Consider the following 23,976-nt stretch of genomic DNA (forward strand, 5'->3'; position numbering starts at 1 on the left):
TCTATTGGTTTGGTCCTCATTTGTTAGCATGTCAATGTAAATCTTTGCAAAATCTGTTATAAATGAAAATAAAAAAACGTAGCTATCCACATTATCTCTGCGTAATAACCGAACCAACCAATACAGGCCAACACTTACCAGCAGGAAACAAAAAATATTGAGGAAATATTAAAGTAATAATGAATAAATCCGCTGTCCTACCTTATACGAGAGCTTTTCGGTTCGGGCCAATCCTTAGCAGTGCCTCGGAGTTCAGCTTCCAACAATCCGCTGGTTTAATTTTCATAAACCCCGATGTGAACCTAAAAGTCACTCAGCGCCTTGGAACCCTCAGCCACGACCTCACATGCGCATCGGCACCGCAGGGTTCAGAGATCCCAAAACTAGTCCAACTGTATGAATGGCTAGTCCCTCTTTGGTTTTATTTTCTTATAACCGATTGACCGCACGCCGTTCATTAAGAAGGCGGACTCTCCGCTGCATCCCGAAAAAGCGCGAATTCACGTCAGCCTCTGCCGGAAGTCACTGTTGTGAGTGAAGCTCATCTTCCCGCCTACGAGCGAACAAGGACGCCATCCGAAGACACCGAGAGCAGGAAGCTGATTTGTCTAAACCTGTGCTTTCTTTCATAGTGTGCATGAATATAAAGTACAGTAAGTGGTTTCATTTGACGTTATTAGGGGATGGTACACGTGTTCGGGTGTTCATATAAAGATCATTTTGTTCGAATGAGGTCCCGTTACTTTTGAGCGACGGATTGTGTGTTGGTGCTGTGATGGCGGCATCGACTGCTGTTTATTTTTTACAGCTACAAGTAAGTTTTATTTCTGTGTTTCCAATATGTGACATTTGTTCAAGTTATTATTTGATTTGAAGTCGGTATTTTGTTTTATTTAACTATACTAGGGTGTAAAGTCAGTTGTTAAGTTTCAGATCCATGCGCTGCCATTCCAGATTAGTGTAACGGCTCGAGCCACAGACACTACACACAGGACGATATTCATTTTGGTAGTTTATTCGTCCCGCCGTCACAACCCTCCGATCACATAGGGTTGCCAGGTTCCTAAAACAACTATAGCCCAATGACCGCTTAAACATAACGAATTTGGCAAAAAAAAGGACCAATGCTTGAAGCGAATGCTTCCCAAAGTCTGCCGGGGAGCCCCTGTGGTTGCAGGTTTTTGTTCCAAGCAGATTCACAATCACTGATAACACTCATCTCTTAGCTGCTCATTTTTCTCTCATTCTACACTCAGGAAAGCACAGCAGCATGAATTTTACATTTATAAGACATTTAGAAATGCTTCTGTATTTTCTATATATTTAAGTGCTTAACTCTCTTTTGTTGATTTCATTCTATTTTGCCCTTTTCTCTGTGCAGTTTTTCCCCCCTTCGTTTCATCTTAATGACCATTAAAAATGAGCAGCACAGACCCCCCAGGCAAACAACACTACATAATCAAAGCATCAGACCCACTGATTATGAAATAATGGATTCATTAAACAATTAGAATACCTGGAAAAGTAGAATAAAAATCAAGATAAAAATATTGTTAAAAAGAAGAAAAAATACATTATTCCCATATACTGTAACTGTGTAGTACATTTTTTTTTTACCAGACTTAGTTTTCTAATTTCTATACTGTTCCCAAAACACATAATTTGGGAAATAACAGTTCACTTAATTAGCCCAGGAGTCCAAAAACAGAAGGTGGTTGGGACAAAACGTGCAGCCACAGGGGGTCCCCGCAGGACCAAGTTTGGGAAGCACTGCCTTATAAAATGACACACTGGAAAGTGCGGGGTCTGTGTGTGTGTGTGTGTGTGTGTGTGGCGCGGTGTCAGAGTGAGAGAGTTTGGTACACGCCATCTAAGTCAGTCCTCCCCAGTATATCCTATCGTACACTGTGGTATGGGGGCCAGGGAGGGGATTGGGAGATCTTACAATGGTAAGAAACATCTATACAAGCGCCACTAGCATGGAAAGAAGTGCAAGATGGATAAAAAATATGGTCAAAATTCATTGGAGGGGGTTGGAAAAGAGCCTAAAATGCCGCGTTGATTTTTAAAAAGTAGCCCAAAAACCCACAACCCATGAAAGCTCATTTTTTCCCACGAACAACAATTAAAAACAGCCCAATTTGGAGAGGAAACCAGAGATCTGGCAACACTGCGATCACATAGCCCGTCTCTGCCCCTCAGATTCTCCCGCACTCCTCACACAGCCAATCACAGTATTGGAAAGCTCCCCGATTATAGTGAACTGAGTTGCAATCATAAATCACAACTTTCTAAGGAACATTTGAATGTTACATGTATGAATTGTAATAACTACACAAATTATTTTAATTAACAGTTTGAAAAATAGTTTTTTTTTGTTCCCAGCAATTCTGTATGGTTCACTACTGCTCTGTTGCTGCTACCAAATAAATATGACGTGTCATACATTTTGTATTATTTCAGTTGATATTTAGAGAGCCATCTATTGGCATCAAGTGTGCATCTCTGCAACAAGGAGCCTCCACCCCAGAGTCCAAGTATGGGAGTTGAGTCCAATGGGCACCAGCACAGTCTAGCTGCAGACGTCCAGAACATCTACTATGATTGAGATTAAGGCTGTTTGAGGGTTATTTGAAATACATATTAACAGCTGTGCATTAAGTCAACTCCACCTACTTGGAGCTCCAGGCTAGAGGTTCCAGACTTTTTTGTGCAAGGAGATAAGAGAGATTGAGGTCAGATGTAGGCAAAGTTTGGATGTCTGAATGTCACCATTTGGTGTTCACACTAAATCCTAACTACATCAAGCCCAGACCTTAACCTGTGTCTTAAAACTGTGCACAATTCATGATGCTGCAGCTCTGCAAATGCGTATATGATGTTGCTGTATGCTGATATGATACAGGATGGTATTTATTTTGTATGGTTCTAAATAAATAAATAATAGCATTACTACAGAATTGACTAGATAATGGATATTATTAATAATGATACAATTACATAAATACACATCTAACGTCATACCTTCCTTCTACTATAGGCGAATACCTGGACAACATACAGACAGTGAGCAGAAGATTACTGAATACAGGAGGGGGTCTGACATCTGACCCCAGCCTCATCAGTCCTACCCCTGGACCCGTCCCATGGCATGTTCCGCAGTGAGGTGAGAATGACTGAATTCAGCTGCCATATAGCAAGCCATTTTAGCATTTAACCACTCTCTTTTGGAGATGGAAATTCAAAGTCCAGTTATTAAGTTTGATATCATCACTTTCAAATTTGATCTCAACTTTTTAAAAAATTTTATATCAGTGTTTCATATCAACCATCCATCATCCAGCCCGCTATATCCTAACCACAGGGTCACGGGGTCTGCTGGAGCCAATCCCAGCCAACTCAGGGCGCAAGGCAGGAAACAAACCCCAGGCAGGGCGCCAGCCCACCGCAGGTGTTTCATATCAGCATTTTGAATTTTGATATCCCCCATTAGAAATCTGATATATGTATTTTTAACTTTGATACGTTTCAAGATGAGTGTCATTTCTTCCAGAGGTTTAAAGTTGTTAAGTTGCTCTGCTGCCTTCTTTAAAGCTGCAGCTCCCTCCACGTAGTTTGTAGGCTATTCATTACAGTGACCACCGTTTATTTCTTATGTTGTCCATTGAAGGATGGATTTTTACTATTCTAAATTGTTTCTGAAGCATTTCACTTTATACTCAATTCTGTAACAGTAGGCTCAGAATAAGACTCTTTAAAATCACAGTTCACTAATGGCACTTTACTGGGTTGTGTGGTTCCTTGTAGAGCCATTGCTTGACAAAGAACCATTTCATTCTGGAAAGGGTCCTTTTTCATATGAAACTGGTTCTTGAAGCTTTGTCCCTAATATGTGAAAAAGAGAAATCTTTATTCTCTAGTAGACTAACTAGAAAAATACAACAGATCAAGAATACCCAAACTTCGCCTGTGTGCTTGTATGCAGAGAGAGTCCTTTTGCAATCCTGAACCTCTGGTATTTTGTCATTTTTACCATCTGTCCATGGTTACTTATGAAACCTGTTAAGGATATAAATAAATTAAGGGTCTTTCTGGAACCTTCATGTAGATGGTTGTTTTGGGAAGAAAAAATGGTACCCTTAATGGCATCGCTCTGAAGATGCACACTGACACCTTTATTTTTAAGAGTGATGACACTGGGATGATATTGTAATCTCAGAGTTTGTGAATGATACACTGGCAAATGTTGCTTTTAGATGCAGACATAGACACTGCATTAAAGTGACATGTTCTTAAAAATAATTAATATTAACTCTGACTTTGTAGTTACCATAAAAATTCCTTTTAATTTTTTCTCTTTGAGTTTTCCCACTGTACTTAAATCTTCAGTTCTATTAAAGCTGTACGGATGAACTAATTTCTTTAAATGGCATTATGTATACCCATAGAAATACTAGAAAATTAGGCATCTATTTGTACACTTATGTTGGTAAATTTAATAGTCAGCACTAAACGTGTCAGTAAATCGGAAGTAAAATGAAGAGGCCGAAAGCAGTTCAGGGGCAAACATTCCAGTACACAAGTGCTGTTGGAATATCTGACTTTAGTTTTTCAACATTTTAGACTTAGGAAACTGGTATCTGGTAGTAAGTACAGTAAAGTACATCAGAGCAGGTGAATCTTGCAACAGTACAGTTTATTATACTCGCTTTAATTTCAATATCAACATTCTGAAATTTGATATCAGGTCAGGTCAGTGTGGTCTGAAGTCAGTTGTGACAATTCTGACCTCCTGGTTTTCTTTACTCTCGCAGTATATAATATAAAAGCCTGAAGTTGAAATGCACTGGTCAACATAACCAATATTTGAAACACCTTATAGACAGCAGATCACAAGTGAAAAACGTGTCATCCTATTTGTCAGGCATTTGTATTTTTGTTGACTATAGCTTCATAATAATAATAATATTTTATTTATATAGCACCTTTCCCAAGCTCACTTACCTGGCAATATGCACATTTACCATTTAATGTGATGATAATTTTTAATATTTTCTGGCAACAAGGTGCACACTTGTAGTATCCCTCCACTCAGACAATTACCAAGGAGGCCAATCATATAAAATAAAAATGTTGTCTTTATTAGGTCAAACACACAGGTATAGGTGAACAAAGGGGCAACTGAATAGTACAAAGTATAGAGAGCAGAAAGATAGCTGCTGCTGCCACCATGGGCCTACTTTTACAGGTCTTGCCTGCCTGCTAAGTCCAAGTGCCACACCAGGTTCTTCCTTCATGACCCATCTCTGCCTCCTGCACTTGCCTTCTCTCCTTTCCTGACTCCACATATGGGATTTGGGCCATAAGGCAGCATTTAACGCTTCCCAGGGTCACTTCCTGACAAATCCCAAGGTCACTTCCGGGATCATGGATAGTTACTTCTGCACCAGGACCAGTAGGCTAGCCGGCCCTCTAGGGACGTCTGGTGTTACTGCACTTCTAAGTCTGTATCTGCTCTAATAACGCCCGCTGCCCCTTGACCGCTCATGGGCACAGCACTGTCTGGGACTGTGTGCTCTCTAGTGGTCACAAGGTGTTGCCACCTCTAATTGTTCTCCATCAGGCCTCATTCGCTCTCTCATGGGGAACACCATTTCTTCCACCTAGGCTGCAATCCTCTGTTATCTGGGCTGGCACTCCTGCTTATGACTTTTTTGAGGCACTCTGCCCATAAAGAGCAAGCCCCCTTCCAAATGGTGCCCATATTCATACAATGAAACATGTATTTACATTGCCACAGCCAGTGTAGAGTTTCTTGTTTCTTGGCTCTGTTTGTGCCTGTCATCCAATTCACATACTTTTGGGAGGTTTAAATAATGTTCTTCATAGAAAATAATCAAAATATGAGAGATGTCTCATTGTGTAAGATACCGACATGTTTCTGAATCAGTCAAATGCAGAATCATCTAATATAATTACCATTTAACAAAATCATAAAGTGTCAAGTAAAAAAAGCAAAGTCATGCAGTAAATGGAAAAACAGACAGTCGTCATTTTGCACATTGTGTCCAGGATCGTTCTCCTGGAAAAATGGAATAAATGTTAACATACTCTACCAAGGTCAGTTTGAAGTGAAATACTCTGCAGGTGTGTGGAGGAGATTCACTTTGATCAAGTTGATTTCTTTTTTTACCTTTTTATAAATTGTACATTTTGTGATCCTTTTGTCTTTGATTTTTCTTTCATTTCCTCAGGCTTGGTTGGTGGAGATGTGCCATAATGTCCAGAGTCTACTGTACATCATAAATGCATGAGGCTGCCAACAGCTAGCACAGGTACTCTGGTCGTGACATGTCACTTTTGAAGGTCATCTGAGAGTCAATGCTTGATCTCGAACACAAGAGCATTCTCTCCGATTCAGCGGTGCTCCTCCGAGCCCAGAGGTCTCCCGTCGCTCCAATTGTCCGCTGCTTGAGAGATAAAGTCTCAAACTTGACGTAGGTCTCCTTGGCAAGGTCCTCGTCCGCTGAGTTCCCCTTCTTGCAATAAAGCTTCAAAACTTTATACAGCAGGAGAATGATGAGTGGTAGGGCCACAGCGCAGGCGATGCCACTGCCAATAATTAGCAGCTGTGCCTGGCTGCTGGCGGCCACCTCCTCTAAGGTGGTGAAGACGACGCATTGGTCCTTCCTTGGCTGCGTTCCCTTTGGACTTACACACGCCGTGTATTTGGTACTGGGTGTCAAACCATTGATGAACACCGCACTTTTTCCAATGTCAGTTGTAATGGTTTGCTTGTCCTTCTCTCCGTAAGTGGAGTACACCACGTTAAGGGCGATGCCCACTGGAGAATCTGGCGCCTTCCACGTCAGTACAGCAGTGCGCTCTGTCTGGTCCACTACCTGTAAATTTTTAATGGTGACCTTCTGGATGGCGGCTGACAAGGTTGTGTTGTTTGAGGCCTCTGCCTCTTTTTTGCCGCCAGTTTCTTGCTGAACCCGCTTGTTGGTGACAGCAGGCTGCTCCTTCACAGGCCTCTTAGCCTCAGCCAATGGTTTGGATGGAGCATTTACTGAAAGCTTCCTGTTTTGGAGCTCACTAAGGGTGCTGGCAGTGAAAGTAGTGGGAGATGCCATCGTTATCCTCTCTGTGAGCAGCTCTGTTTTCACCTGCATGACATTGCTGGGCTGTGTGCCAGGCCTTTTTGTAAATTTCATTGGGGAGGCAGTAGTCGTCACGACCCCCACCACTGTCAGTGTGATAGACGCTTCAGATGTCCCAGCCAGGTTTTTTGCTTTGCATCGATATTCACCAGCATCTTTGTATAGAATTCCATTGAGGCTTATGATGGACCACCTTATTCCCTCTCCAGGAGACTCTTGAACAACTGCAAAAAGAATAAAAAAGAAAGAAAACCTCTAAGAATGGGATTAAAATCACCTCTCCTAGGCACCCAAGGCCTGTATGTCATTAAGCATCAAACCTGCTTAAACTAGTTCAGGGGCCAGGGCCAATCCCAGGAGCAGTGAGGATAAAGCAGGAGCCAGCCCTGGTGAAGATGCCAGGCCACCAGAGGGCAAACTTACACACAACCCACAGTGATGCTGCCAGTTCATAGGCACCAGTCTTTATTCTGTTCTAATTTTTGCTTTGCGCTCTGCCCCACCATAACCTATCATGAGTGGGGGAGGCGTGAAAGCTTTAGATTCGTTAAAAATTTTAATCCCCGGTTTATGACAGATCGTGACGTTTTAGGGTGTCCGATATCGAAAACATTGATATCTCGATCATGGGTGTATGTGTGAGTGTGTGTGTGTCTGTCTGTGTATCACAGTTTCTTTAAGGACGGTGTAGAGCTAAAACAGCAGGACGGAAAAATACCAAAATCGAAACTTGAGCCTGTTATGAGATGATGAGGTGCTGATTAGTTTTTAAGCCAAATTGTGCAAAAGAACAAGGCCCTCTAGAGAAACCCTCAAATACCCTAATTCTGCAATTAATGATGAATTCTTCTTGTCCATTGCTATTGTAATGACCTATTTTATCATCAGAAAGATCAGCATCAGAGCTGATAGGGGTAAATAATTACAGAAATGTTAGAGAATAGTTTGGGTAACTTGGTTCTGAGGGTGCAAAGCCTACTTGATGCTCCTGTCCGAATTTCTTATTTTAGTTTTTGAAAGATGGGGAATCCAATGATACCTTCATTTTCTATGAGTAGCTTACTGTATGCTTAGAGCTGCTGTTTTATTTTAGCACTAGCCATGTTACCAGTCAAGCACAGGTAATAGAGCTCATTTTTAATATTTCATATCTCTTGTCCTGTGTGTACCTTCAACATTCCTCACACACCTCTCCTCGGTATCCTCATGTGTTTGAAGCCTCTGTTGTATTGTGCTCTCTTTCTTGAGCGTGTTTCAGTAAAGCCGCCTTCTCTGTCATTTTGAGGCACCTTGCTCGCCTCTTATCCACTTTTTGATTGCCACCAGTGGTAGCCAGGCCACCATTACCCACTGAGAAAACATTAATTATCTTGAAGATACTTCCCATCTTTTAAGGTAACCATCATCTTGCCTACTGCGCCTTTACCTCTATTGTATGGCACTTCCTCTGTCAATTGCATCACCAAAGTCAAACTGACCAATCAGAAGCTTGGAGAGACTGGACATGCGTGCTTCACACACACACACACACACACACACACACAGACAGTAGCATTTTATTACAAAGTAGATTATTTTTGAATTTCTGTGATGTTTTTTCTATGGGAACTGTCAGTTTGGGTAGCAGTTGCTAGGATGTGGGTCCTGGTTGCCAGGCCACTCATACTCCCCCTCCAAAGTTATGTCACATGTCTTCATAAGCTTAACTAACATCCCACCAGGCTCTTTATCTGTGACTGAGTTGAGCATACTCCTCTAACCCTGTACTGTGCTTGTGCTTTCTGAACAACTCAAGTTTATGAATTTCACTTCCAGAGTTTTTTACTTTTTTAGCATTGGTTTAGTGATTTGCCATAGATGCCCCTTTAGAATTTATTTCAGGCTTTGGACCCTCACTTTGCTCCTTGACTACATTTTTAGCTCCTAATGTATCTTTCCCTCTGCTCACGTAGCTAGAGCAGTAAAGCTGCTGGTGTCATACTTTTTGTAAACATTTTTTTTGTTTTGTAGGTTTCAGTTTCACATTTTTTATTTTGTTTTCTTTTATATGTAGACTTGTTAATTTTTATAGTTAGTTTTTGCTGTTTACATGACACGCTTTTGTTTTTCTAGTGGGCACCACCACTCTGAGATGATGGTTTCTGACTTATAACATGTTATTAACTAGCACTGTGTTGTTTTGAAATGTCCAAGATTGTGGTTAAATCTCTAAAGCCTATTTCTGGAGATTTGGGTGTTGTTATATAAAAAATGTATTTCTGTTCACATAAATTTTACTCAGGATATGACTGCCAGTTGGAAGGGGCATGCTCCTGGAGGCTCTGTGGCATACGGTGATGGTATTAAAACTGTCTCATTCATTGAGATGTCCAAGATTGTGGATAAGCCTTAAAATAATCGTCTGTAAAGTTCCTGTAATTGAATCCTGGCTATATCTATATACAGTAATCCCTCCTCGATCGCGGGGGTTGCGTTCCAGACCCCCCCGCGATAGGTGAAAATCCGCGAAGTAGAAACCATATGTGTGTATGGTTATTTTTATATATTTTAAGCCCTTATAAACTCTCCCACACTGTTAACATTATTAGAGCCCTCTAGACATGAAATAACACCCTTTAATCAAACGCTTAACCTGTGCTTCATTACAAGACAGAGATGGCAGTTCTTTCTCACAATTAAAAGAAGCAAACATATCTTATCTTCAAAGGAGCACCGTGAAGAGCAGATAATGTCAGAGAGAGCGCTCGCTAAGAAAAGCAAAAATCAAAAATCAATACTTGCTTTTAAGTATACAGAAGCACCGCGATAAAGCGGCATTTTGTAGAGGAGCGTCCTATCTTCTAGGCAAACAGCCCCTCCGTCAGGCAGAGAGAGTGAGAGAGACAGAGAGAAGCAAACAAAACAAGCGCCACGCGGGAAGCATATCTTATAGCATTGAGGAGTTTTAGTTAATATGTAATACATGCTCTGATTGGGTAGCTTCTAAGCCATCCGCCAATAGCGTCCCTTGTATGAAATCAACTGGGCAATCAAACTGAGGAAGCATGTAACCTAAATTAAAAGACCCATTGTCCGCAGAAAGCGGCGAACCAGTGAAAAATCCGTGATATATATTTGGATGTGCTTACATTTAAAATCCGCGATAGAGTGAAGCAAAAAAGTCGGCGATATAGCGAGGATTACTGTATATATATATATATATATATATATATATAAATCATACATCAAGAGTCATAGCGAGAGAGTCCAATGCCAGAATATTGCACTTCGCCTAAGCAAGATGGAACTCAAAGTCCAAGAACAGAAAACAATTTGTAGCCAGAGGGACCTTAAAGATGACAACACTAGTGATTCAAGTGTTAAATCAGCCACTCTCAAATTCAGACAGTAAAGAAATGTGTGACACTGACCTTTATACCATTGCAGTAATGACATCATGTGTCACACACTCATTACGAAGAAGCACTTATGGCGCAACAGAATGGTGCATCGAGAAGATATATTTCAAAGTTAGCTTCTTCAAAAATGGCTCATATCTTTGAGGGCTGAATATTTTATCCAAAAAATTCAGTTTTCTGAAAAGCACACAAAGCAAAAGTTTCACACAGAAATCAACATAAAATGTCTGTTGCTGTGTGCTGCGTCAGCGAGGCTGTCTTCATGTAGCAGGGGGCAGGATCAGAAGTGGCGGCTGAAGTGCATCGCAATCTGGTTTTTACGTTTTGCCATTTTAAGTGGCAGTCCTCCCACACAAGCATTGTCGTAGGTACGTTAGCTACACAAACCTGGTCAACACCACGATCAGTTGATGCTGGTACCTCATTGTTTTTGTTTGATAATATGTAAATTGTCGTCCACTGAGTATTTTGCTTTATGCATTCGCTTTGATCTCTCGCCAGATGTCGATGCCATTTTTGCGATTTTTTGCTCCTCGCTACTCACTCGAGTGCAGGGAATCTCAGTCAAACCAACAAATCTAATGTTCCTTCTAGCAAAGAGAGTCCAACTCGAGCATAACATCAGGTTTTGTCACTGTTTATAGTTGATTACCGCCATCAACCCCTCCAGTCAACATCCGCCCTGAAAGAGTTAAATCAAACACTAGACCAGACCATTAAATTCCTTAGCTTTTAAAACCCCAAAAATGATATTCCATTATTTTTAGAGTCCAAGGAAAAGACTATAAAAAAATAAAGAACTAAAAATAAAAACAAAGTCCAAATCAAGTTATTGGCCTTCAGACATATTGCATAATTTTTGACCTCGTTTTCAGTCCGGCGAATTTGCTTAGTGGATTTTGACCTTCCTTTGCTTTTTGACCACATTATTCTCCTGGTGCTCCAAAATACATCTGCCGTTGTGGATTGACTTTCTTCTTTAATTGTAGAAGAACATGAAGTGAGTTTGATTTTTTTTTTTTTGGTTCCTAGGCCTGAATCCAGCAGGGGGCGCTAGCTCCCTTGTTGGAATAAGTTCTTTTGTGATTGCGGCGTGTTACATAACCTGAAACTTTAGATATAATATAAAAAAGCGATACAGCGCTAAGAAATCACATAGGAGAAATAACTCGGCTTTCTTTAATGACGGCTTATGCGGCATAACAGACAAGGAAGCCATGGCAAGACCTTTCGGGTAGTGGGGGCCCGAAGTGTTTTTGTCATTGTGCTGGAAGGATTTTCAGGATCGGATGATGGTATCTCCCATCCGTCCATCGGCTCCAAAGGTGAGCCAGGCAATGTGCCAAGGCTTTATAGCCTTTCTCCATTTGGTGAATCATGCTATTCCAAACAAGGCAAAGAAGATCCAATGTCATGCTGTCTCCGACACACAGAAATAGTACAATGTCCCTTTCTTGTCTTCTAATGTTTACCTAGCAGTTCTAAATGCTGAGCCCCTGTGTGCTAAATCTGTCCTTGTGTTAGCTGTACATGTGAGTGGATTTATAAAATATTTTTGTACAGAGCACAATGACATATTAAACTTATATACTTATTACAAGGCCTCGGAGGAGCCTCAGAATAAGCTTTTCAGTGGAGAGCCAGATGGGAATCATATCAACAGTTATTTTTGGTCAAGGGTTTTAGCCAGTGCTCTTTCATTAGTATTGATTTCCTGGCTTTGGACCACCTGCTTGTTCTTCGGCTTCTGATTCTATCCCCTTTTCTTGTTTCGTATCTCATTGTAAAATTTGCTGCTTCCAAATCCCAGGATACTGAATGTGTGTGGCAGCAGCCTTACCCACTGTGCCACTACCCAAGCCTGAATGTAATTTAATTGGCATTGAAAATGAAGAATCGGCAGTGACACACCAAAATGGCAAGGACAGCTCATTCACCTCTTACCTGTATTGTTAACAGGTGATCCATCAGATCTGGTCCAGATCAGAATGGGAGTCGGATAGCCAGTGGCATCACAGCGCAGCAGAACATTGCTGCCCAGTGGAGACGTAATCTTTGTCGCTGAGGTCATCACAGATGGTTTGAGGCACTGCTCGAGTTCTGCTTTCTGGAACAGAACCCCAGATAAGTTCTCCGGGCCACTGCAAGCCAAGAGGGGATCCAGAAGGACAACAGATGGCTCATAGATTTTGGAAAGTTCAATCAGCTTTGATATTCGACAGTCACAAAACCAGGGGTTGTCTTGCAGACCTAAAAGAAGACAAGAGGCATCATGGATTTCAGAGCTTGTAATGGGGTGTGATATTGAAAGGCTAGATGGCCCATAAAAACTCCCAGATCTCAACAAGGCCATTGGAAAATTAGGAATAGTTCATTCAGTTTATTTTTAAAAATTTGAGTTTATTAAGACAAATACAGAGAGCAAACTGAAATAAGATAATTCAAAACTACTTCTAAAAATATCCCTCAACAAAGAGTAATGAACTCCGAAGAGCAACAGCAAAGAAACTGGAAAAAAGTTACTGAAAGCAAAAAAACAAAGAAGACAACGGTTTAGTCGGGGTTTGATCCCTAGCTGAGGTATATGTTCTTGTAATTTGATGAGTTTGTAGCTCCTGTCACAAACGTGTGCTTGGGAGACACTCAAAGGGCATGAAACCGTGAGTCAAGCATTGACGCTGCGCACTAACACCTCTTATCATTCCTCTTTAGATCACCAGATGGCAAGAAGACCTGAGCCCTAACCGGCTTCCTTATTCCTCTCTAGACCACGCCCTCCTCCTGACCTCACTTCCCTCCTGGACCCGCCTCTTCCTCTCCGCTGCCTATAAAAACCTGACCACTCTCTTTCTGTGTCAGTCCCATGTTGGATATGGCCTCTTGTGGCTACTCGCTTGCATTACATTATACGGGGTGGCTTGCTCAAAACTTTGTGTTCTTGTATTTACACTCTTTAAATATTATTATTGTGTAATTGATCGTATTTTGGTCTCTTTGTACTTTATGATTTGAATATTGTTTTTGTAATAATTATTTAGTATTTATGGATTAGTGTTTTCTGTCATTAATAAAGTATCTATCTATCTATCTATCTGTGCTGTCCCCTTTATGTAGAGCCTCGAGGGGGTGGAGCCACCTTGACATAACAGCTAGAGAGCCGCCCACTTCCTGTGTATTCTGGGTAAGGCAAACAAGTCAGCTTTATTTATAAAGCACCTATATAAAATCACAAAGGTTTTTACCAAAGTGCTGTACAATAAATAATAGTAATAGTAATAACAGAAAAACATTCCATAATTACAGACAACATGTATAAAGTACAGTGACTATCCAATACATAAAATACAAGCCAGCAAACCTTTTAATTTGAATTAAAAGTCAGGGAAAAAAGATATGTTTTCAATCTGGATTTAAAAATGTTCACATTCAGAGCAGATCTAATCTGCAGCGGCAGGTTGTTCCAGAGCCACGAAGCAGCCACTTCAAACACATGATCACCCATATGCTTTGTCCGAGTTACCACCAGTAGTAACTGGTCAGGCGATCATAAAGAATGAGACGGGGCATATGATTTATTAAGACTGGTGACATATACTGGTGCTTAAATATTTACAGACTTCTAAACAAGCAATCAAAACATAAACTCGAATCTAAAACTAGCAGGTAGCCAGTGAAGAGAGGCTGGTGCGGCTTCTCCAGAATGGCATTGACTTTGGTATTGTGATCATTTTCTTGGTAAGTATTGGAGTACAATTTTGTATAATGTCTGGTTTTGTATATATTGAAAAGGCAAGAAAAACCAAGCCACCAAGTAAGAAATGTATAAGACATAAATCAAAGGTCGAAAGCCAAAAGACGTCAAAATCAAAACCTAATGTCAGGGTCAACTTGTAAGTAAAACTCGATCAGTCGCTCACTTTATGGATGTAGATTCTAGCCATCTGAAAAGCTAAAGAGACATTTTCAAGAGTTTATGTAACCACCGAGGCATAACACCTACTATTGATGACATCACTTCTGAATCACAATGACGTGACACAAACAAATGAAAAACCAACCTCCTGTTGACCTCAGTCCAGTGCTGAGCCATTGGCTCTCCTTTCCCACTGCAAACTTTGATGGTCTTTTCATCTCAGCTAATCTTTTGGTTTTTTAACATTTTACATTTCTGCTTGGTTTTGCAGAATTTCTTTATTGAAGTTTGTTCTTTTTTTTGTTTGTTTGTTTGTTTTCTTTACTATTTAGCTTTGATCCTCTTCAGATTCATTCTTGTTTTCTAATTTGTGTGTAATTTTTAAAATTTTGTTACTTTGGAATTTTTTTTCAGCTGTTGATTTGTTTTTGAATTTTATGTCCTTAATTTAATAAATTAAATAATTTAATAGTCTTGTATTATTATTAGTTCTATTATATGTTAACTTACAGTGGTAAAGGAGTACACCATTTGTGTAGCTATGAGAAATGTACGTCCAGTTCAATACTTCTGTAAATAACTTACTAGGCCCGGCTCTTACAATGATTATTATCTTGTACACATTTTAGTTGCTCCCATTGCATAATCCTTGTTGATAATGTGTGTGTGTGTGTGTGTGCGTTTCAACTGCCCAGCTCAAAAACCTTGAAAGAGACCCCCAACCCCAAAATTAGGCTTCAAGGCTTTACGCAAGTCCTGGAAAGCAGGCTTTGCTGCCTACAAAGGCCAAAATATGAGTAAAAGCGTCACAACTCAATAGACAGAAGGGAACTGTGTAAACCCCTGGACCAAATAACAAAGCAAAATAGATTCCATAATTAAACTTTAAAAAAAATCGAAATCAGTAAAAAATAAAATCTCTAAATTACCAAAAGGGATTTGCCTGTTAAAGCAAAGCCAAAAAGTCTGAAGACCAATTAGTTTAATCCAAAAAGTGAAGCCAAAATTCAAAAACCAGAGGATTAAAAAGGAGAACTTACAAGAGTGAAAGTATTGAACCCAATAAACAGAAGGAGAGCCAAATATCAGAGTTGAGTGCTAAACCTCTCTGCCCATTATGGGCCCTCAGCTGCAGCGCCAGGGATGCCAAGGCTCAGTCAGGTCCTCGACTACGGCTAAAATGTTTTATCTTGTTGGAGGATGTTTTTGTTATCTTTTAATTGCTATTTGGTATTTGATGTTATAAATTGTGTTCTTTTTAATTGTATGTCCCCATGTTCTGCAAATGAAACCCCAAGAGCCGTTGGGTCACTCCATTCAACCTGACGGAGCTTGAGAGGAGCTGCAGAGAAGAATTTCTGAAAATCCCCAATCCAGGTGTGTGACGTTTGTTGCCTCAAACACAAGAAGACTCCAGGGTGGAATGGCTGCCTGTTAGGTTTCAGCCAAAATTCCTTCCCTTTTTGTCCATTTTTGATTGTGTTTATTATTTTTATTCTTTTTTTTCTTTTTGCATTTTGTTTATGTTTTAATGCCTTGGTTATGTCCCATGTTGTTTGTGGGTCGTCCTCAAAGAGGCGGGGCCACCTGCCAATCACTGCTTGGGACTGCCCTCCTGCCTATAAATCCAGAGGGTCTCCCGCAGTTCATTCAGATATTCTTTGGAGTTTTGGTGAGTTATTGAGTTTCTGCTGTGCTTTTTGACATTTTTGTGTTCTGTCTTGTCTTTTGATCTCACCTTGGATTTGTGATTTTTGGGACTGTGTTTGCTTGGGATTGTCTTACTGCCTCAGCAAATCCTTCGTACCTTTAGTGCTCTACGGAGCTTTATTGACAGCTTGTCCTACGACGGCTGCTACAAGCGTACGTCAACGTCGCTGCCATATTGCGAGTGGCACTGCTGGGCAGTGAAGTGATTGATAAAGATGCCTGACTGATGCATGTGCTGCTTGGGATTTTACAAACCGCTGGACGCTCCAAACCAGATCCCGGGGGATTACATTTCATAGGTAAGGCTGAACAATTGTTGTGGTTATATTTGGCCATTAGAGAAATCTCGTTTTATAATCTTTAGCTACGCCAGGCTAAACTAGCAAAGCTATGCATTTCTGTGCTCAAGTGAGCCTCCAAACAACGTATTCAGCCACTAACTGTGTAGATGTTGTTAGCTGTTAACATTTCTCAAACTCTGAAGATTTCCCAAAGAAATCCACCTCAGGAAGCAGTGGGAGGTCAGGTAGCCCTTAGACGGGATTTTGTGAAAGCTGTCCTGTGACGTGTGCCATGCTAGTCTGGTAAGAACAGACGCTGTACCGGCGTCATACGATCAAAGCTACCACTCGCTCACATTAAAGAACATCTGAGGGTCCAGTCAAGGTGGTCAAAGTAGCTGAGCGTGTTATCTGACAGTCGACATGAGGGCAAGCTGTCAGCGTATCTGTGATCAGTCAGTTTGTTCGGGCTGACATTGGTTCAGACATCGAGGAAACACAGTCTGAAATTGACAGCCATCATTTTATGTTCATGTCTTCAGCTCTCTTTGTCTTCCACAAACTAAGGCTCACCACATGACCAGACTGAATCCTCTCAAATTACAGAGTGGCAACACACGGAAAAAGCTATGGAAGACAGTCCTGTGTCAAGGATTTGAGATCCTATCCTGTAGATATTTAAGTAACCACATTGTGTGTGTGAGAGAGAAAAAGAGAGATTGAGAGAGGAATGAGTGAAATGAATTCAGAAATTATGAAGACAATTTGTATCCAAGAAAATTGTTTCTTTTTGTCACTGAGTGGATCATTTCACTGTTAAAAGAAATGCCACAACGCCGGTTACAGTTTTACTATTTTGAATTTCAGACATTGGTCAAGTTTTCATCTCAATAATTAATAATAATAATAATACATTTTATTTAACAGGCGCCTTTCTTAGCACTCAAGGTCACCTTACAATAAAATGAAACAACATTAGTAACATTAAAGTAAGAGAATGATAAATCAAAAATCAATAATTAGCAAACAAACAGAGAGAACTGGCAGTACCAGTGCAGAATTCACAACTGGTGTGCCAGTTTGAAAAGAGAAGTTTTAAAATGTGTTATTGAATCGAGCTGACGGATCTGAGAGGGAAGAGAATTCAGGAGTCGAGGAGCACCAGGAGAGACGCTCGACTCCCAGAGCACCGAGTGTGACGTGTGACACAGAAAGTCGAGCTGCAGATGAGGATCTGAGTGAGCGAGAGGAGTGCCAGTCTGGAGGAGATCAGCGAGGTGTGGAGAGCTTGAAATGTTCAGAGCGGGATTGTGTGTCGTATTCAGTCGTCAAGAGGGAGCCAGTGACGTGAGAGAGAATCGGTGTGACGTGTTCAGTGGATTTAGAGCAGCAGGTTATCATCCTGGCAGCAGAATTTGAAGAAGTTGTAAGCGATGGATACGTTTGTGTGGGATGCCATCTAGAATAGCATTACAGTAATCTGTACGTCAGGTGACTCGGGCATTAACTGATACTACAGTGCTGTGTTGGGTAAGAACAGGACGACGTCTAGAAATGTGTCGGAGATGGAAGAAGGCAGTCAGAGAAATGTGACTTATATGGGAGGAATTATTTAATTAATATTATTTCATAATTGAACAATTAAACAATTAATTAAACAATTTGCCAAAATCAGTTGTATGTAAATCATACTCTTTTAAACGTTATTGTTTTTTCATCAGTTTCCACGTCTACCTGTATTAGTTTAAATGCCACTTTTTCCACTCACAATATGGCGGACGCGCGCCATATCGTGTCGACTGGGCAACACAGTGAATTGGGCGTCTACCTACAGGGTGGTCCACATCTAATTATGCAATTTTCATTACGCTATAACTTACTAAGTTTATTAAATAGAAAATCACCCAAAAAATCCTGGACCATCGAGAAGTGTGTGAACTGACGACATGAAGAATTGTCTTCGCGCTGAACTGGAATCATCCCCGCATAAATCAAAGTCATCCAGACGATCTGAATCTGCATAATTAGATCTGGACCACCCTGTATGTCTCATTCAAGCAGAAGAAGCTGAGTGAGAAGGACTCTTCTTCAGTCCGTACCACTAGAGGGCGCCAGAACTTTTTTTTTCCATTGCTTTTCCATCTTTCTATGTTACAAAATAGGCATTAAATGGGGAACGCTGGCTTGGAGGCCCAGACCTTTTTATGCTTCATTTTATTTACAGTAGAAACATCTTGCTTCTTGTGGTCTGTGAAATTGCTTTTCATTTGGTGCTGCCAGCCTGTCTCCAGCTGACGGGTGGGCCTGTAGTGTCCAGCTGTGACCAAGAACTCTGTACTGTAAATAACGCATTATATTGTAGTGGCCAGAAAAAGTTCAGGGCTGTTGTTTTAATGGCTCTAAAGTTCAGGGTGACTTTGACACGTGCGGAGTTATCTTGGTTGTTCTGCACAGTAAAAGCTCCGGTTTTTTGGTTGTTGTTTGCTCACAGGCTTGGTGTGTGGACGCACAGTAAAAGCGCTCTGTACTCTGAGCTGGAGCAACGACTTGTTAAGCAGCATCTTTTTCATTAAATTCAATGCATATATATTGCTGAATAATTCTGGAAAACGTTTAGTTAATTATTATAGGCTTCCTGACAGATATCTTTGTCGAGTACCAGTTTGTTTTACCCACGCCGTACAGATGGCAAGACAATATAAATACGCATACGGCACATCAGATCTGCTTAAACTCATCACCTAAACAAGACTGATGATGTCCTTTCACTGTGACTTATCTTTGGCAGTTTGGCTCTGCTTATGTGTAACTTTAAGACGTCTGGCATCTCGACGCAGTTCTTGAGGACCATTCTGACTGTGCGTCCTGAACTTTGCCTACCCGTGTTTGAGCTTTGTTTGAATTTTGACACATTTGTGCCCAGTCCAGGTGGTTTATTGTCTCGTGGGTGTGGCAAAGCGCTCTCTCTCTCTCTTTCTATCTCTCTCTCTCTCTGTGCCATCTTCTGATCCCATTATCTCTCAAAATGGAAGTACACAGAGTTCCCCATATTTTCATGCAGCTTCTAAATTTTGGGATGAACTCTTTCTGCTTTTATCTAAAACATTTTCAACCTGCTGTGCTGCTCCTATCCCAGTTTGCCTTTTTATTACTTGACTAGTTCCACTCAAATACACATGCAAGGTAAAGAGAGAGCCTCGTCTTGGCACCTCCTGCAGTGTCCCCTGGTCAGACCATTGAGACCATTGTTGAGATATCGCCCAGCTTCTCTATTTTAAATCCCTACCTCCATTTCGGTCCACCACTGCCCACGCCATACCACACACACACACACACACACAGAGGTGGCACACATGCCATGATTTACCTAGTATGACTCGCTGAGGCAGCAGGCCCGGGTTAGTATTCACAATTCCAGAAAATGGTGGCCAGATGTCCATCAAGTCTGTTGGCAGAGTTGTGAGTTTGTTGCTCGAAATATCCAAATAGATGATGTTCCTGAGATAGCGGCCCGCCTCGGCCGGGATTGTTGACAGCCGGTTGTTGTGCAAGTCCAAAGTGTGCAGGCTGGGCATCTCCTGCATGGCCTCCCACGGGAAGGTGGACAGCAGGTTGCCGTCCAGGCGCAGCTCATGGAGCACCTTGAGGTTATAGAAGCTGCTGCTGTCCACGGTGGAGATGGAATTGTATGTAATCCAGAGATACCGTAGATCCACCAGGTAGTAAAAGGCCTCTGTAGGAATCCGTCGCACCACCGTCTTCTCCACCCGCAGCTTCACCGTGTCCACAGGGACGTTGACTGGGATGTCCGACATGTCGGGGTCATTGCAGAGCACCGATCTGTCAAAAAAGATAAAAAAGGTGAGAGGGGTGGGCAACATAATACAGTAGATTGATCACGCAGTGAGAGAACAGCGTAGAGCAAGTGATGCACTTTTAAATCCTGCTGCCTCAGGCTGTCCCCTCAACATTGCCAGACAATAGGATGCGGTGGCTTAGTGACTGGGCCATCCTCCATGAGGACACTGGTTCAGTTCCCAACTCTGGCTCACTGTAGCAAGAGATGGCCTGGCCTGGACTCCAACTTTAAAAACTTGGAAGTTGGCCCAACAATAAATCAACATGAGGTGCTGCGCGTTACACGGGGCTGCCCCCTACTGGTCACTGCACACTGGGACCCAACAGGAGTCGTTACAGCTGCCCAAAGTCCACTTGCAGAATTCAGACAGTTGCTTTGGATTAGCTGCGATAATAAAGGCAAATAAAGAAATAAATAGGCCAGAGGAGACCACCTACCTGGTGGGGCAGAGTGTGAGGGCCGATGACAAAGTGACTCAGTGCCTGAGCCGGGATTGCAGCTTTGTGTTAAGCCCACTAAGTGGATCCAAGATGACCTACATATACCTCACCTTGGGTTATTTTTGTTGGGCGTAAAAATAAGCAGCGGGTACAGCGCCTGTCGAGAGTGGGCCGCGACTCTGGTGCTCTGCCTGCTGCTCAGGGGCTCCTATGGCCGACACCTTCAAGGGGACCATCCTGCATGTCCGTTATTATTCATATGGTCACGGCCACATCTCCTCTGAGCGATTTTGGTGGCTTTTATAAATCAACACAAGAGTATGTAGGCTCAGGACACGTGTGTGAGCAGAAAACAGACATACACGTGTATACCACTGGAGACACACACTGGCATACACACATGGGCATACAGGGCACATTCAGGGGATACTTTGCAATGACAGTTCTGTGTTTCTTGAGCTTCTCTAAAAGCATAATGTCTCCAGTTCAAATATTATCTATTATATAGTGCCTTTCATATCACTTTATTTATCTGTCTGTTATATGGTGTCTTTAAAATCTTTAAAATAAAAGTGCCCTGTCTATCTGTAAGTTATATAATGTCTTTCATCTATCTATCTATCTATCTATCGATCTATCTATCTATCTATCTATCTATCTATCTATCGGGTGGTCCAGATCTAATTATGCAATTTTCATTGTGCTATAACTTATTAAGTTTATTACATAGAAAATCACCCAAAATATCCCGGACCATCGAGACGTGTGCAAACTGACGACATGAAGAATCGTCTTCGCACCAAACTGGAATCGTCCCCACATAAATCAAAGTCATCCAGAGGATCTGGATCTGCATAATTAGATCTGGACCACCCTGTATCTATCTATTATATAGTGCCTTTCACTCTATCTGTCTATCTATGCACCTTGTGCTGTTTCATCTACCTGTTGTTATTTTATAGTTCCTTTCCACACCTGTCTGTATTATATAGTGCCTTTCCTAATCATCTATTATATAGTGCCTCATCTACCTATATGTTATATAGTGTCTTTTGTCTAATATCTTGTATATAGTGCCATCCATCTATCTATCCACGTAGCTATGTATTTATAGTGCCTTTCATCCATTATCTATTATAGAGCGCCTTTCACATCAGTCTGTGTGTATTTTTCTGGCTGTCGCATGATGCTTACATACACGTCGCCTGTCCTTCAGCCATATTACATTTGTACTTATTGTGTGTCACTCCTTAAGAATAATTCCGAGTGAACTGCAGGGCGCACAAATATATCAGGACTCGTCCACCCGTACACACACATGCGCACACACTGCCGATCTCGGGGTCCCGCTGTTCTCCATGCACCCTCTGATTCATGTGCGCTGGTCCCGCTGGTCTTCAGCAGACTCTCACAGATCAAAGGGAGTTGGTGTGTCTTTGCCAGCCACTCTGGGCAGAACGCAGGAGCCCACCCTTGACGGGGTGCCAGTGAGGAGACATGGCCGCGTTTAACAAAAGCCACAGCGCCATTGAGTTAAACTGACCGCCCTGGCGACAGCGAGGTCGATTTCCTTGGCTGTGTGTCGCCCACCGGCCCCCACTGACAACGGTGCCGCTTCATTTTGAAGGGTCCCATATCTGAACACTCGAGTTATTAAATAACTGAGAGACTCCCTGCCTACATGGCGCTCATCGTCGACTAAAACTACAGCAGAAAGCGCAGCCCCCGAACGCCGCGTACCTGGTGCCCGTGCCGTCGCTCCGCCCGTGGTAGATGCAGGTGCACTGAGAAGGACAGAACGCCGAGACCCGCGTCAGAGCCCACAGGAGGAGAAATCCAAGACCGGGAGACATGGCCGGTGCGTGGGACAGCGGGCACGAGACGCCTCGGAGGAGTCCAGCGGAGCTCTTGTGCCGTGTGCTTCATGGCTGCGCAGCGGGCTGGGATTAGCAGCAGATTAGCGGAGATCGTCGGGTCAGGTAACCTTCAGAATTAGCCGTGCAGGACGCCATAAGCAGATTGAAGCGCTGGGCTGGGCCGTGCGGTGCGGCGAGGTGCCTCCGGCATGTGCCCGCTCTGTCCTGCATGAGGCGACAGGAGATGTCAACGTGATGTGGTCGACAGACGGAGGTGCGAGTGGGCGACCCCAAAGGACATCCAGGAGTCCCCCGCACGCGGTTAACTGATTCGCGTGGTCACATGGTGGGCTCAGACCTTTCACTTATTCGGGGCTTATTCATTAATACCGATGCGTACTGAAGACCCCCACACTGTCATACAACATCCCAAATCATGCAGGACCGACCCCGTTTAGCCAAGAAATATCAATAGGAACACACACAGCGGTGGGCGCCAGGAACTGGGGCGATTGTAGGATTTGCTGGGATCAGGGGTCTTAGCCCCCTCCAGTGCCAGTGTGGCTGGAGGGCTGGGGTCCCCCGTGGCGTTTGCCGTTGATCAAAGGCTTGAACCCTTGAAGCCATAACTCACGAGGCCACTGCAGCAGGGGCCCAGAAGGAGCCCCAAGACACCCAAATGACAGCCATGCACCTTGTTACGTTTAACATTTGGAGACATCCCTGACATGGGACCCTCAATGGACTTTTGTGGTTTTTCTGGAGTTGGCCTGCTGCCACCTAGTGGTGGCTGTCCTTAACTAGCACATCACATTCATCTTCATAAAGTGGGCTTTGTTGTAAGACTTTGGGACAATGACTAGCACCCCCAAAAACGGAGGCCTCTACTCCACGTGGTCCACTATAGCATCAAGACGTCGACTTTGTGGAGTTTCACAGAACAAATAAAACAAGCCATGGTGGGGAGGCCTGTAGCTCTAGGACTCTCAAATAGTTGACCAGACCCTCATCTAATGGACCAAGTCAAGGGTGATGCTGTTGGCATTGATCTGACCTTGTGCTCGTTTTCTTCCTCTTCTCGGTGTCGCTGTGATGGCATACAGGAGCCACCAGCAAAGGCAGACAGACGTCGCTGTATTTCAGTGAAGACAACGAGGGGCATTTTACATTTAGTTTATAAATTTTACATGGCACTCACATTACATTACATTAGAAGTGCGTGCCCCTCTCACAATCCTCCGCCGAATGAATGGCACTTCATATTTGTGGCCTTCTAGTGGCTGAGGTGTACCAGTCAGGAGTCAAGAGCTGAAGTTCACAACAGGGACGCTTCAATGTTACCTGCTGTGCCACCTA

At 42.5% G+C, this 23,976-nt stretch overlaps 1 protein-coding gene and 1 long non-coding RNA gene across 2 annotated transcripts; one reads left to right on the forward strand and one right to left on the reverse strand.

Moving 5' to 3' along the window:
- Positions 1-474: 474 nt before the first annotated feature.
- On the forward strand, positions 475-13,471 carry LOC120533104. The gene is made up of 3 exons (XR_005634430.1): positions 475-653; positions 3,041-3,166; positions 13,274-13,471. It is a non-coding gene; the product is annotated as an uncharacterized LOC120533104 (long non-coding RNA).
- LOC120533103 (leucine-rich repeat, immunoglobulin-like domain and transmembrane domain-containing protein 3) lies at positions 6,324-23,052 on the reverse strand. Its single transcript, XM_039759803.1, has 4 exons — positions 22,505-23,052; positions 19,833-20,305; positions 12,506-12,811; positions 6,324-7,387 (listed from the first exon to the last, which is right to left on the reverse strand). The coding sequence occupies exons 1-4, from the start codon at positions 22,615-22,617 to the stop codon at positions 6,327-6,329; spliced, it is 1,953 nt and encodes a 650-aa protein (XP_039615737.1). The 5' UTR covers positions 22,618-23,052; the 3' UTR covers positions 6,324-6,326.
- Positions 23,053-23,976: the final 924 nt, after the last annotated feature.

The sequence above is a fragment of the Polypterus senegalus genome, chromosome 7 (assembly GCF_016835505.1).
Source record: "Polypterus senegalus isolate Bchr_013 chromosome 7, ASM1683550v1, whole genome shotgun sequence".
Classification (NCBI taxonomy): Eukaryota; Metazoa; Chordata; class Cladistia; order Polypteriformes; family Polypteridae; genus Polypterus; species Polypterus senegalus.